At 40.7% G+C, this 15,276-nt stretch overlaps 1 protein-coding gene across 1 annotated transcript in view; it reads right to left on the reverse strand.

Moving 5' to 3' along the window:
* LOC133452461 (piezo-type mechanosensitive ion channel component 2) overlaps positions 1–15,276 on the reverse strand; it is a 117,864-nt gene that overhangs the window by 19,074 nt on the left and 83,514 nt on the right. The window contains 12 exon segments of the mRNA XM_061731784.1: positions 243–436; positions 521–687; positions 971–1,057; positions 1,843–1,963; positions 2,780–2,878; positions 4,676–4,779; positions 5,893–5,961; positions 6,108–6,232; positions 8,905–8,994; positions 10,345–10,495; positions 10,708–10,819; positions 11,063–11,306. Of these exon segments, the coding sequence (XP_061587768.1) occupies positions 243–436; positions 521–687; positions 971–1,057; positions 1,843–1,963; positions 2,780–2,878; positions 4,676–4,779; positions 5,893–5,961; positions 6,108–6,232; positions 8,905–8,994; positions 10,345–10,495; positions 10,708–10,819; positions 11,063–11,306 (1,563 nt within the window).

Consider the following 15,276-nt stretch of genomic DNA (forward strand, 5'->3'; position numbering starts at 1 on the left):
AAGTGCACCAGCAAATCTAAAACAAAATGGCTGAAAAACAAAATAATTAAACCTCAACTTGCTCAACCTTGAAAGGGTTGTGCATAAAAAATTGCTGACACATCTTGATGAAGTAAAGGAATGCTTCACTTCATTAGGTTGTGTGTATTAGTGCATGGTAGTATCAACACATGTATTGATTAAAAAGAAAACGCTTCAATGAGTTTGCACTAATTCAGCTTTTTCCATTAAACTCCATATACCTGGACATGCTGTCTCTGGAGGCTGTGGAGTCCTGGCTCTCCATCCGGTAGCCTGCTCGCCTCTTTCGTACCCTGGAGGAGCCAGAGGCGAGATCGTCTTCACTGAGCTGATCCAAGCTGGCCTGCCTGGACATGTTGAGCCTCATGGCCTTCTGGTAGTAGACGTGGATGCTCTCTCTGGAGGGCACGTTGCCCTGGGAAGAGGAGTTCACTTGTAAATGGCATTGGTATAGCACATCTTTTTTTACATCCTGCGAGACGATGTGAGGAAATCGTACCTTTTTGACCTCTCGCGTCAGCATGCAGCGTTCGATACGCAGCACGGTGGAGATATCGATGTACTCCCTGCACATGTCGTTCATCCAGGTCGTGAAGCTCTCAACTGTGGTCTGGAAGAGCACCCAGGTGAACTTGATGATGTTGAACACTCGCTTGATGATGTTGTCTGCGGGACGCAGCAAAACCAAAAAGCTGTTATTGTACAGTAAGCTTTTAAGACCTTAGGAAATGGATAACTAATGACTAATCAACATGAACCGATATCAAACATTGGGAAAGTTTACAAGGGTGGGTTTGGTCACAGCCCACTGGATACGTTCTAGTTTGTTTTAAACATTAAATTATTTATGTAAATCTTGTTTTTTTTGGGGGGGGGATATGAAGAACATCCCATTTTTCTGCTAAATTTCTTCCTTTTGTTTGAAAAACTTCCTCGAAGTCAAACAAACCTGGAGCACCAGACTTCTTTTTCTCCTCATCTTCATCTTTTTCTTGTCCATCTGATAGCTCGCCGACCTCTATGGCCACATGATCTGCTGCAGAAGAAGAGAGATACTGGAAAATTTGTTTCAGGTGTCTCTGTGCACGATTTAAAAAACTAAGAAGGATTCACAAACAGAAATGAAAACACTGTCTTGGCTGAGGGACGTGTCTGCCCTTCATGCTGGGGAGAGCTATTCTTCTCTACCGCTGCCTTGTGCATCTTCATGATGGGGGACTGCACTAAATAAAGACTCACTGTCATTCCTGGGGATTTCTTAGCTTGGGTGTTTATATGAAATGCTATGGTGATGGGGTCCCTCCTCTGGACCTCATCCTCTTACCATATTCTGATTGTGAACCATGGATGTCAGCACCTTGGGAGGTGGGGTACTGTCATGGTCTAGGGGTTTTTGTTTTCTTGGATTTGCTTGTTTGGTCTTGTTTGACTTGTTTCCTGTTCTTATTTTAAAAGTCTTGTTTCTTTTGTCTTATATCTTTTTTGGCTTTCCTCGCCTGTCCTTCCTGATCATCAGCCCCAGAGTGCATATTGTCTTGTCCTTGTCCCCGGCTTGGCTGACCTGTGTCTCCCTTCCTGTGTCTGTGTGTTTTCCTGTGGCAGATGTTTGGTGTTGGTTTTTTTTTCTTCTTGAGTCGGCTTTTATTACTTGTTGGATCCCTGCCTATGTCGTTTTTTTCATTTCATTAAATGATGTATCCAAGTTACTCCGGCTTCCTACGGTTTCCTGCTTTTGGGTCCTGCTACACAAAGCGCTGCACTATATGCTCAATAATTTAGAAGAAAAGAAGAAGAAACATAGAAGGGCAATCCTTTGTTTACCTTTGCTCCTGCTTTTTCTGTGTCTCACTTTCTTGGTGTATTTCTTCCAAAACTTGCGTCTGTCTTTGCTGCGTGCCTTCAGAGCAGCTTTGGGGTCTGTGATCCAGGCTTGGTAGAGAAACTGGAGAACAGCTTGGTTTCAGTTGAAGGAGATGAAGCAGGGGACCCACCAATGCAACACCAATGCCACTGACAAATAGCAAGTTATATGCACAATATATGGTTCAGAAGCATGCTTTATAAAGTTTGTGTCTACTATATATCACTATGAAGCCCTTTTCTCCATTTAACCAAATGAATTCAATGACTCAAACCACATGCAAAAAATTCCAGGACTCCTTGAAATAATCCATCATACTGAATGTAAGCTAATATTCTTTTCTCTAAAATATGTGCATGACTGACTGAGGACAAACCAATTTTTATAAATAAAAATAGAAAATAAGTAGTTGTTAAATTTTTTTGGGTTGGATTATGAAGAAAAATGTATCATAGGATGATGGAGGGGAGGTTGGTAACAGCGCTAAGTTGCTATAACTTGACTGGCCACCAGTGCAGGCTATGTAAACACAAAATATCCAGCTATAAAATGCTAAATGTTCAGGGCAGGTAACAGAAAACGTCTAAAAATCACTAAGCAGACAAAACAGAGAAAAAACAAAAAACAAAAAACCTACACATCTCCAAACAGATGGGGAAAAAAAGCATCAGTTCATGCAAAACCCGTCCAGCCAGGCAATCACGACAGCAACAGCACAAAAACATGTCCATGCCAGGTCAAATTTAACTGATTTCTGCCTCAACAGAAGATTTATCTAATTTAGATCAACAATGTGAACGCCAAACGTGGTGCTGGGAGATCCGTTTACTGTTAGTCGTTATTTGAACTGGCAGATGTTCACAGGGGAAGCAGGCAGTGCTAGACGATGGCGGGTACCTTGCCTGCCTTCACTACATACTGCAGGACAGTTTTAGGCAACTTAATGACAGACTTGGGTAAAGCCAGAACAGCGGAGACAAACTTCCCGATCGCTCGCTGAAGATAGGGAGAACAGAGAAGGAACGGGTTAGTAAAACAACTGTTAGAAGAGGTTACAGAGTTAGTAGACAGTGAAGACGGGGACAGGTACTTAGACATTGTTTAAATCCAGAATGACACTGTGGCAAACGGCAAATTAAAATGATAGTGAAAATCCAAAATGACAGTATTTAAACCTTCCAAAAAACCACAAAGAACAGTTCAATAAAGAAAGACGAGGCTTGTGCCACAGATACTCCTCACTCTCAGAGATACACATATGTTTCTACTTCTTTGGTTTGTTTTCACTCATTGATGCGATAAGTGAGGGTTTGGAAGATGAGTGGAGGAACGGGTGAGAGACGGTCAGCAGTCGCGGTTACGACATGATGAAAGAAAACCCTTCAACATTTCGATGACACAAACTCCACTCCACAAGTGTTCTGCGCTGTATTATGTCTTTAGATGCACATGAAACTTGAACAGAATATCATTATTTAACCATTTGTCAGAAGTAAGTAAAACAATTCCTATTTATGCACTCTATTTAAACTAACATAGCTTTTTGTTTAAAACAACTAATCTTGATAAGCACTTCAGTGAGGACATGTACTGGAGGAAAGTATTTCAACATTTCTATCAGAGATAAAACATTTGTAGAAAGTAATGAATTTGGAAAGCTGACATTTATTTATTTAATAAAAGTAACTGAGCAATGCAATAAATACCGGTGATGTGGTGTGTTTGTGAGGGGAACACTAGACAGTGAAGCATGTGAGAAAGAGGAGTGGGAGGGAAGGTGCACTGAATTTTTGTGGGAAGATATATTGGGGGGAGGCTTTAATGAAGGTACTGCTAGACCAGGTGTCGGCAACCCAACATGTTGAAAGAGCCATATTGGACCAAAAACACAAAAATCAAATATGTCTGGAGCCGCAAAAAATGAAAAGTCTTGTATAAGCCTTAGAATGAAGGCAAAACATGCTGCATGTTTCTATATTAGTTATAACTGGGGGAAGATTTTTTTTTCATGATGCACTTCGAGAAAAAAGTGGAAATGTCGAGAAAAAAGTGGAAATGTTGAGAAAAAAGTAAAAATGTCATGAAAAAAGTAAAAATGTCGAGAAAAAAGTAAAAATGGCGAGAAAAAAGTAAAAATTTCAAGAAAAAAGTAAGTGTCGAGAAAAAAGTTGAAATGTTGAGTAAAAAAGTCAAAATGTTGAGGAAAAAGTCAAAATTTCGAGAAAAAAGTCTAAATGTCGAGAAAAAACTCAAAATTTCGAGAAAAAAGTCAAAATGTCGAGATTAAAAAGGAAAGGAAAAAGGAAGAAAAAAAAGAAGAAAAAAAGGAAAAAAAGAAAAATAGAAAAAAAAAAAGGAAAACATTTTTTGAAAAAGCTCCAGGAGCCACTAGGGCGGCGCTAAAGAGCCGCATGCAGCTCTGGAGCCGCGGGTTGCCGACCCCTGTGCTAGACGTTTCCATCCCCACATCTGAGCTGGGGGTACAGGTGGACCCACCAAGCTCCTCTACAGCCTCAAAGAAATAACTCCCTTTCACTTTGGAGTCACTGCTTGTCCCAAGAAACAGCATTATTTTGTAGGGCTTTTGCCCTTTTTCCCACAGTACCACTCTGTTCAGTCTTTTACTTTTTCTCTGCTGCCCCTTGTGGATCAAATCAGGCAGACATCCTCTTTCTGAATATGTTATCCACTTTCTTTGATTTAGAGTTCAGCCACCTGTAAAATCTACAGAAATCTTGAAGCTGTCAGACGTGTTTTTTCTCCAAAGTTGTAATAAAACGCGTAAAGATCCACCTGAAATGCCGACTTCTTTGGAGGCTCCTCGTCTTTTTTGTCCTCCTCTTCCTCTTCCTCCTCACTGTCGGTTTCAAACAAGTAGTAGTCCCCACTTCTAACCACTGATGAACAGAGGTTAAAGTGTTGTTACGGCAGAATTAGAAAAAGGTGGCTTGACGAAAATACACAAAAAACTAAACAGTTACCATTAATTATATGTAATTTATCACTTAGACGTTAAAATATATCTACTGTTAGTGACAAGAGACACACACTTTCAAGAAACAAATGAGTGTGAAACAAAAATATATATATATATATAACAGAGGACAGGAAATGTTAGTACGTTTAAGAAGCATGTCTCCTGTTTCAGTATGCACAGTCTTGAAGCTACTTTAAGTGATTCCAGACTACAGCAGTTCAGTGTCAGAAGCAATGGGATAGACAAGGCTGACTTATGTCCTTGAACAGAACCACAGTGGGCAGGAGATGAGGGGAGGATGCTGGGAAATGGAGATGAAACCTCAAATGACAAAGAGATAAAACAATTTGAAAATGTCACGTGGGGATGGAGTACGGCATGAGACATGAGCTCAAACCAAACAGGCAATTACTGTGACAACTCAGAGAAACACTGGCATTTTTACACAACACGAAGTCAGTTTCCAGATGTGATCGCTGCTCCAATTCGCTGTCTCATTTTCGCCTGTTTGGTGATCATGTCTGCTGGCAAAGAATGAACAAACCCTTCACCCTTTATTCCAGTACTGAGAATAAAGGCGGCTCGACTTCATGTCTTTGCATGAAAATGTTGCACAAGAGTGATTCCCTACCGTGGACTCGTCAGGTGAGACCAGAGAGGATGTTTTTGACAAAGCCGAGCACAGACCTCCAGACATTAGTCATTTTTCTTTCTTGGTTTCTTTCTTTTCTTTTTTCTCATGGCGTCTATTTAAGGCCACTCTGCTCTGTTGCTGATTGATCTTACGGATCATCTCGCAGCTTAAGAGACTCTCCACACATGCAGCGCAGAGTCGTGCACAAGAACCACTGGCAGCAATGGTCCTTAAATAGAGACAGAAAAGGATTAAAGTCTGGAGGGGGCAGGGCTGCTATGTGTAGGTGCCTTCAGAGCCCAGCAGCAGTATGGGAATCCTCAGTATTCTGGTCAAGGACAGAAGGGCCAGTGAGAGTTAAAGAAGAGAAAAAAGGTTTTGTTTTGAGGGTTAACCTACTGGAAGCATGGTCAACCCACGGCCTCCACCACTGCTTTTTTTTGGTCTTGGCTTTCGTTCGCTGTGCTCCTAAAATTTCACAAATACATCAATGCAACATTTCATAAGAAAATCAATTTTTTTCTGCAAACTTCAGATCATATTTCCACTACATGAATCCGCTCTCTGCTTTTTTTTTTTTTTTTTGAAACACTCAACAGCTGGATCTGTCCTACCATCGTCATCCTCCTCCTCCTCGGGCTGGACGGGCGTCTGTCCCTCCACGGACTCCTGCGCCAGGCTCAGCATCTTCTCTTTGCCCCTCTTAAATTTTTGCTGCCTCACCTTAATGCGCTCCATCCTGATTAGATCAGAGATTCGCAAAGTATCGACACAGAGGAACATCACCACAGACAGACTATAAACATCTTCAGGCTTCATATGGAAATAGGAGTATGTTATATTACAGCGGAGTGCTCATTAGACGGGGTGAGTGGGTTTTTATCCGAGATCATGAGTAGCTTCTAAACTAACTATAAGTAGTAGCAACCCATCGCTATTATGTTGGATGATATACTAAGAGCTGGCTTCCAGGAAACAAAAACAACAACCAAAAACATAGCCTGGAGATATCGTTAAACCACACCAATCACATTTTCTATATTAACAGACTAAATCAGACCTAATGATTGTCAATGATGACACCGAAAGTAGTGCTGGGCGGTATACCGGTTCATACCGAATACCGGTGTTTATTTTTCTTATGATGTGAATTTTTCATATACCGTAATACCGGTGAGTATGTACAGTAGCGTACACAACGTTGGGAACGCCGCGCGGCGGAACGTAGCGCCGCTGGACACTGTTTGTGAGGGGACTGTTTAGCAGTAGTGATGCACCGATTGTTCGGTAACCGAAATTGTTCGGCCGAAAATGGCAAAAAACACTTTCGGTGTTCGGTGGAATAAGTGGGAAAAAAACCGAACAATTAATAACGGCGTTGTAATATAAGGAAATAGACTGGCCCCGTAACAGTTGCGCACCACAAACATAAATCGTTGGCCAACCAAAAAGTAACCACATAAGAATTTTACCTAACATTCACCAGGAGGTGGAACCAAAACAACATAATGCTGGGAAATTAAAAAATGTTCAGTTTTTTTATGATGAATAAATATTTTCTACCTTGTAATTTTGTAAAAGATTTTTTTCTTTGAAAAGCATGCCTAAATCAAATTTATTTGATTTATGCATCCTCCTCATGACAGTAAAATAGGCCATTCTAAGCCAATTTACTGCAGCAATTCCTTTCCAAATCATTAGAAAATGTGGTTAACACCCAGTTGTGCATGAAAAAAAAAATACCGTGATATACCGTGAAACCGATATAATTTTGAAAAATACCGTGATATAAATTTTTGGTCATACCGCCCAGCATTAACTGAAAGTGCAGTTTACTGTCAGCAAATCCCATAAAAAGAGCAAAAAGAATTGGACTTTTCTAACAAGCGGAGCCGGTGAAGCTCTCTGATCTCATGGGAGAGCTCAGCTGTTGTCCAACAAGACAAGGAGACAGCAATCATAAACGAGGCTCGGGTAACTCGGTAAGTCATTCGTCACTGGGATGGTCAACATCTGTGATGTGAAACCGGATTGTTCATTGCTTGATTTTCCAAAAACGCGCTGGGATTTAATACGAAGTCACACATCGTGCCAAACGCTGTAACGTACTTAAGAAGATGGACCACAATCGAGCTGCTGCAGAGAAAACACAGAGCGTGAGGGTGCTGAGCACAGAGAGACCGCATGAAACCATGTGGAAAGCGCAACGTGTAATGGGAGCGTTATTACACTCAATTGCCTGGCTGGTGTAATTTCAGCACATTCTTGTTTACAGGGCAGGTCCCGCCGCCGCCGCGCTGCCAAAAACATGTCAGCGAGTCACGTCGCTGCCCTCTATTAGCATAAGCACACATGTGGAAGTTTGTTTTGAATCAGTCCCACACCGTCCTGCTGAATGTCAGACGAGTGCATCTGTGCACATGTTTACCGGGAGCCTCAGCGGGTTAATCCGACAATAAAAGGAGCCACTGACAGATCCATTACTTCTGTTTCGGCTGCAGTTTTTGGAAAATGACTCAATGTAATGAAGCCAGTTTTTGTTTAACAGCACATACTCTTTCAGGTGAACGCCACAGGCAGAAACTAACGTGTTTTCAGGACCATCTTTTGTGGGATTTACTGTTAATTTAGAAAAAAAAAGTAAATTACGACGGAGTATTAGGGCCAAACTAAGACAAAAAAAAATTGGAAATTACGAGAATAAAGTCGTAAAATTACGAGAATAAAGTCATGGCCTAATGTTGCGAGAATAAAGTCGTAATATTATGAGAATAAAGTCGTAATATTACGAGAATAAAGTCATAAAATTACGAGAATAAAGTCATAGCCTAATGTTGTGAGAATATAGTCGTAATATTATGAGAATAAAGTTGTAATATTACGAGAATAAAGTCTTAAAATTACGAGAATAAAGTCAAAACCTAATGTTGCGAGAATAAAGTTGTAATATTACGAGAATAAAGTCGTAAAATTACAAGAATAAAGTCATATTGTTGCGAGAATAAAGTCGTAATATTACGACTTTATTCTCGTAACATTAGGCTATGACTTTATTCTCGTAATTTTACGACTTTATTCTCGTAATTTTACGATTTTATTCACGTAATTTCCATTTTTTTTTTTTGTCTTAGTTTGGCCCTAATACTCCGTCATAGTAAATAAACTAACAGATATAAAGCTAAAGAAGAAGACATTAAAATGTCTTAGAAATAATTATATTCCTGAAATGTTGCATTGTTATTTACTTGTCTTAGATCCAGAGTGGGTCTACTGCAGAAACGTTTAGACGTTATATGAAAAAAAACTACATTTTTTTAAATGAAATATTGACTCAAATCAAGCAAGGGTGCACAGGCGGTGACAGCAGACACCGCGCTGCACAACACGAGGGTTCAAACATCAGGATCTCACTGTCTCTTCAGCTGCTCCACAGACTTTCGCTCCTCTTCTAGTCGGGCTTTCACCGCCTTCACGATGGTGGCCTGGAAAAGCTCTGCCCCTCTGAAACACACAGAAACCTGGACGTTGTCAAGCATTTCTTTTAAAGCTGAAAGAGGGTTTCACTTACCATTAATGAGAGGAAGAGAAATATTTTCTTATACGTCTTTGGTTACTGATTATCAGGGAGTTTTCTTTTCTTCCCCATCATTTTGATTGTAACATAAATACCTTTTGTGAAACCTCTACTAAACGAAACTAAAGCTGAAAGTTGATTGTTTTCCTTGTATAAAGACAAAAGCCATTAAAAACGCTGTTCTTGTCCAAATTCTTCTGAACTAAACTGTAGCAGCAGCTTTAAAACAAATAACAAATGGTGGAGCAGTGAAACTCTTCAAAATGAGGAGGATCCCCACCTTTAACCTGCCTCAGACTAAAGATTACATCTCAAGTCTCTGTAACTCGCCAGAAGAACACCTTCTGTTGTGAACTTCGCTCCCCCTCTAACTCCCCGAGCTGCACTTGAACCTCGTCTCAGCTGCACTTATTTAAACTCCTTCTTATCCGCACCTACGTTGTGATCTATGTTAACAGCAGAGGTGGGTAGTAGCAAGTTACATTTACTCCATTACATTTACTTGAGTAAGTTTTGGGAAATTTTGTACTTTTAGGAGTAGTTTTGAATCCCTATACTTTTTACCTTTACTTGAGTAGATTTGTGAAGGAGAAACTGTTACTCTTACTCCGCTACATTAGGCTACGTTGAGCTGTTACTTTTCTTTTATCCCCTCTGCGTATGCGTCAATCTCATGACATCACTGAGTGATTCTTTGGGAAAAATGTTTGTTTTTGCATGTTTTGTCACATATGCACAGACTCAAACACACACATAGTTTCTATGAGTTCATGGGCTTGTTCTAGTTCTGCCTGGTTAAAAAAGAAAAGTACAAAGGCTTGAAATTTTTGTGCTACTTGTGCTTAATTTATTTTTTTATTCTGTTACTATTTTATTATTTATTAAAGTACTTGAATTTACTTTAAGATTATTTTAATTTAAGCTATTTTTTATTAATTTTAATTTATTTTATTATTTTATTTATTAAATTTGCCTGAAGATGATTATTTTGTACTTTTGTCTGTTTGAATGGTTGTGTTAAAAAACATAAATCAGACATTACTCAACAGTTACTCAGTACTTGAGTAGTTTTTTCACCAAGTACTTTTTTACTTTTACTCAAGTAATTATTTGGATGACTACTTTTTACTTCTACTTGAGTCATATTATTCTGAAGTAACAGTACTTTTACTTGAGTACAATTTTTGGCTACTCTACCCAGCTGTTGTAAGTCGCATTGAATAAAATGGTCTGCTACATGTTAATGTTATGTAAAATATGATATCAGTGTGGAGCACCTGGAGGCGAGGATCTGCGACGCTCTGATATCCGCCACCACGTGGAGGAAGTAGTAGCTCATGAAGACCCGTCTCTGCAGCAGCAGGAAGGCGAAGCAGATGCTGTCCCAGATGATCCCCGCCTCATCTTTGGGCAGTTCACACGTGGAGCCTTAACAAGTTTAACACAAGTTTGAGCATTACGTGGAAAACTTATCACCATTTCACTGTTATTGCTAAAGTGGACTGAAAGATGCAGAACTAAATAAAAAACTGTCTGGGTTTAATGTGAAGTACTTGTAGACACACAACCTGCAGATCAACCACACCTTCTCCATCTCCTCTAGCGCAGCTTATAATTTCCACCACGATGTGTTGCCTCACCTGTCTGAGTGGCGGTTGTGTTGTAACCCTTGATGGTGCACGCCAGACTGAACAACTGGATTAACCAGCAGTGGTTCTTCACCAGAGAGGTGATGTAGCCGCAGGCCAGGATCTGCAGACAGGTTTGCTTTATTTCATACTCACAGGCTGCAAGTCACCTGAACTTTAACCAGCAACGAAATGCAATCATTTCTGACATCACAAGGTGGTGTCATATGACCTGTATGTCAAATAAGTCTGAGTCAAAAGTGTTTTTAAATCATGTGGAGAAATCAAGGCAAAGGTTTAAAAGATTTGGCTCTTTTTTTTCCATGTAGAACTGCAAATATAGCAGTTAATAAAACTGTTAACTCACTGACAAAATGTTCTTCATTGTTATTACAAAGATGTTGTAGGCGATCAGGAAGTCCCAGTAGTGGAGAATCTTTTTGATTGGCTTCAGCAGCAGCTCTCCTCCAAACAGCAGGAAGTAGAAGCAGGCCACCAGGTAGCCCATGCAGAAGATGCTGATACGTGTGGTCCCGGTGATAAAGATGATGGTGAGGACGAACCAGAACAGGTAGCTAAACATGATCACCTTCAGCATGTCCAGGTAGGACCTGCAGATGATAAAAACATGGAAGGAGATTACTGGGATGAAACTGGACCATAGCTCCAGCACGTATGATGTGTCATCACGGGACACTTAAAGGGGACTTATTATGAAAAACACGTTTTTTCTTGTTTTAACATATATAAAGTGGTCTCTCCTCACCCTGCCAACACAGAGAAGATGAAAAGCAACCAAATTCTGCAGGGTCTGTACACCCCGCCCGGCTGAATCTTCCAGTGTCATGTGACTTCTACGAGCCGTTCAGAATCTGCGCCTATGGTGACGTCACCATAGGCGCAGAGGTTCGGCCTCCGCTGCTGAAACCACGCCCACAACCAACTCCGCCGGCTGGAGCTCCGCCATTGTTTAGAAGCGGTGACTGCTTCCACAGCGAGGGACAGTTTTTGCATCGACATTTACCCTCATAAAAGGATCAGTAGCAACAGCACGGACCCGGAAACTGCACACGAGTCAGTGGTAAGTGACGTTTTTTTTTTTTTTTTTTTTTTTGTCTTGAGGAATTGGAGTAAAGAACTGTGGTGTACCTGTTTAGAATTCAATTAAATCTTCCTTTAAGACGAGGTGACTAAAGGCTGATTTTTGGTTCCGCGTTACACCAACGCAGAGCCTACGTCGATTTAACGCAGAACCGTAATTCAGGCTTTAAGATCAGTTTAAACCGTGTAACTGAATGCGAGCGTCCGACTATCGCGTTGAGCTGCGTGACATCGGACGCTCTCTGTCCACACTGAAACTGTTAAACTCGCGGCCAGTTAGGACAGTCCAATACAAAAAAAAATAAAGCAATGGAATTGATTTTGTCGCAGAAGCTTCTCACATGGGACACGCTTTGTGTACGGAGCCGGCTCTTCAGCCCGGAGCGAGGCTTATTCTCCTCCGCTCCTACACGTCATTCAAGCAGCCAATCAGCACAGAGCCTCATTATCATAGCCTCGCCTCCCCTTAGAATGAAGCACAGAGAAAGGCTTTAGAAGCGGTAAAACTAGAGACATGGCCCACAGGCTGAATTTCTGATTTATGTAGAAAAAACAAGCTTTAGATTGTTTTTAAGACATTCAAGGCCTGTTTAAAATATACATTAAATGCCATAATATGTCCCCGTTAAGTCTGCACACACGCACAATTATTTTGGCTATTTTATCTTTTAAAGATAAGGTCATACATTTCCATGAGCTTGCAAACATATCACCCCTGCAGCAGATGCGTTGTTGCATCAATTTTTTCACGTTTCCGTGGTGCAATATTTGTAAGTAGTTTCAAAACCTTTAATTCGGTAAAGAATTCATATATGTGTGCAAGGTTATTTTCTCTGACAAAGCTTCATGCATTGGGTTAAAATTCTTGTTCCCAAGATCATCATCCCATCGACAGCCTGGGGTCAATTTTCAGAAAAATGGATGGACAAGCAAAAAAGGACAGATTCTGCTCAACCTTGACCACTAACACGGCAACAATAAATCACTATCATGTCAGGATTTGACCCAGAAATGGATATCTGGCTTATTTCTGAGCTTGGCATTTTAAAATCTATGCTAAGGACCCACCTATTTAAGATGGCTTTTAACACCCAGTAGTGTGATGAAATTGTATCTTATTAGATTTTGTTTTATTATTGTGGTTGATTGTTCTTATTTATCCTCCTTTTTATCTATTACTTGCTGTAAAGCACTTTGGCACACCGAAAGGCTGTTGTAAAGTGCTATATAAATAAAGTACATTACATTACATCCAGTTATTTGCCAACAAAAGCCTTTGAAACATATGAAATTCTCCGAAATGTTCCTCAGTATATCTAGGAAATATGGGAAATTCCGATCATGTCCAGAGCTTTAGGCCAACCATCATAAAATGAATACTCCATAAGAGAAGAAAAATAATTATATTTCAGAACTGATGCACAACATTTATGTTTGTAAAGCACAAACGAACACATAAGCCCTTTTGCTCAATGGCAACAAAACCAAATACACTGCAACCTCAGCCATCGTCGCTCAAACATGACAGAGAAACATACAGTTGAGTGACAGGTAGATGTAGAAGAACAGACCGTAAAGTTTGAGGCAAGAATGTCAGTTTGCAGAAAGTTGAACAAAAATGGTCTGATTCTAACCAGAAGACCAGCAGAAGCTTGATCCCAAATCTCACTGCTCCAAAGTGTTATCGGTTAAGATATTGGGAGTAGCACATGTTTTGAAGCCATGTGCGTCTTTTGTATACATTCACCTTTAAAGTGGATGTTTAACTTTTATTTATGTCTGAAAAAGTCACAGCAATGTGATAAAAGAGTTTGCAGCTGCTGTGTTTTATGATATTTAAACATGTGAATCCATTCCAGTCTAATGTAAGAGCCTCTTTCATATTTCTTTACACAATATTATTTTTTATTTTATTTTATTATCAATTTTTGTAGATGACAGACGCACGAGCAAGTGCACTTGCCTGAATGGTTTCAGGGTTCTCAGCTTTACATGCTCCAAACTGCTTCACCTGGTTTTATTTGCAGTTTGTCACATGATTTGGAGTACACACACACACACACACGCACACGCACACGCACACGCACACGCACACGCACACACACACACACTTTATTATAAAAAATCAGGCATTTTTAGATTTAGAATCAATCCACAGTAATAAATGTCAAAACTGCATTTTAGTTCCTCCTGTTGCTGCACGTAAACTCTGCTCATCAATCCCCTTCAGTGTATCACTTAGAGTGAGGCGCCGCCTGTAAGAGTCTGATCAATGAGTGGGAAGCAGCGCGGTAACCTGATGCTGTCACTCCGCGCAGGTACTCTGCTTTATCTCCCGTGTGTCTGACATGTTAAGAGCATGTGTACGCATCCCGTGTTTACCGTGTAAGAGGCCATTAATGTGATGTATGGAGTGAAAAACACGGACGCAACACGCATTCACATGCCGGGCATGTGACCGCAACAACAACAGCTCCGGCTCTGTTTGGGAAGCAGCTCTGATGAAGTGGGTTTGGGTCGGACGGTGCGTTTTGATGGGCCGGAGCGGATGAGTGAGTGTCCTTCTTCATCAGGGGGAGAAAATACCTTTTCCGTACTTAAAAGCTATTTATTGAGTTAGAGTACAGGGCAAAAGCGTCTGAGTCGCAGAGTGACGGACAGAGTGTTTTTGTGGATTATGGATTTTTCTCCCCCACCCAGAATCCGTAATTTGATCCTGGAGTGAAACGATGGAATAAGTGCAGAGCTGCTGCGTCGTGGACAGACGGGCTGTGCAGCTCTCTCCCTCCCTCTCTCTCTCTACTAAGGCTTGTTGATGGACACAGAGTGCGTTAATAAAAGACTTGTCCACTTTGCGCATCAAAACAGTGGAATGTGAAGAGCACATAATCAATGACTGCGGACAGGTCAGGATGCTCCTGCTGTCTCTGCCACTGAAAATCCTCTGTTTACTCTTTTTCATGTGCAAAGTCAGTCTCCAGCGCTTCATCTGAATATTGAACAAAAACTCAGCATTATATTTACACGGTGGGTTTTTTTTTATAGCATCTTCCGCTAAGAGAGTGACATGAGCTGGTGCCCTGGCAGTTTTTTTCACCCTGCCATTATTTATTCAGAATAAGAGATTGTTTCTCTTGACCTCCACCCCACTTATGATTTCTACTGTTAGCAGCCAAGTACAACAACACAGTTAGTTTTTGTTTGGACTATAAGGTGCTCAGCTACAAAAAGAGAGTGGGATGTACGAATAGCCTTGGTCTCTTCCTACAGCTTGCTGATGTAATTGGAGACAGAAGGACACAGTATGGTGTGGTTGTTTTTTTTGGGGGGGGGCATTTGAATGTGGAGCCATTTGTCACCACAGTGTCTGTGTCTGTATCCCTGAAAGCATCTTTTAATCTCTACAGTCTGTGATAAACTGTGATAATTTTCAATTGGTGGCAAAAATGTACAACCTCGGTGTAGTCTAGGTTTTTGCTT

This window comes from Cololabis saira, chromosome 10, assembly GCF_033807715.1.
Source record: "Cololabis saira isolate AMF1-May2022 chromosome 10, fColSai1.1, whole genome shotgun sequence".
Classification (NCBI taxonomy): Eukaryota; Metazoa; Chordata; class Actinopteri; order Beloniformes; family Belonidae; genus Cololabis; species Cololabis saira.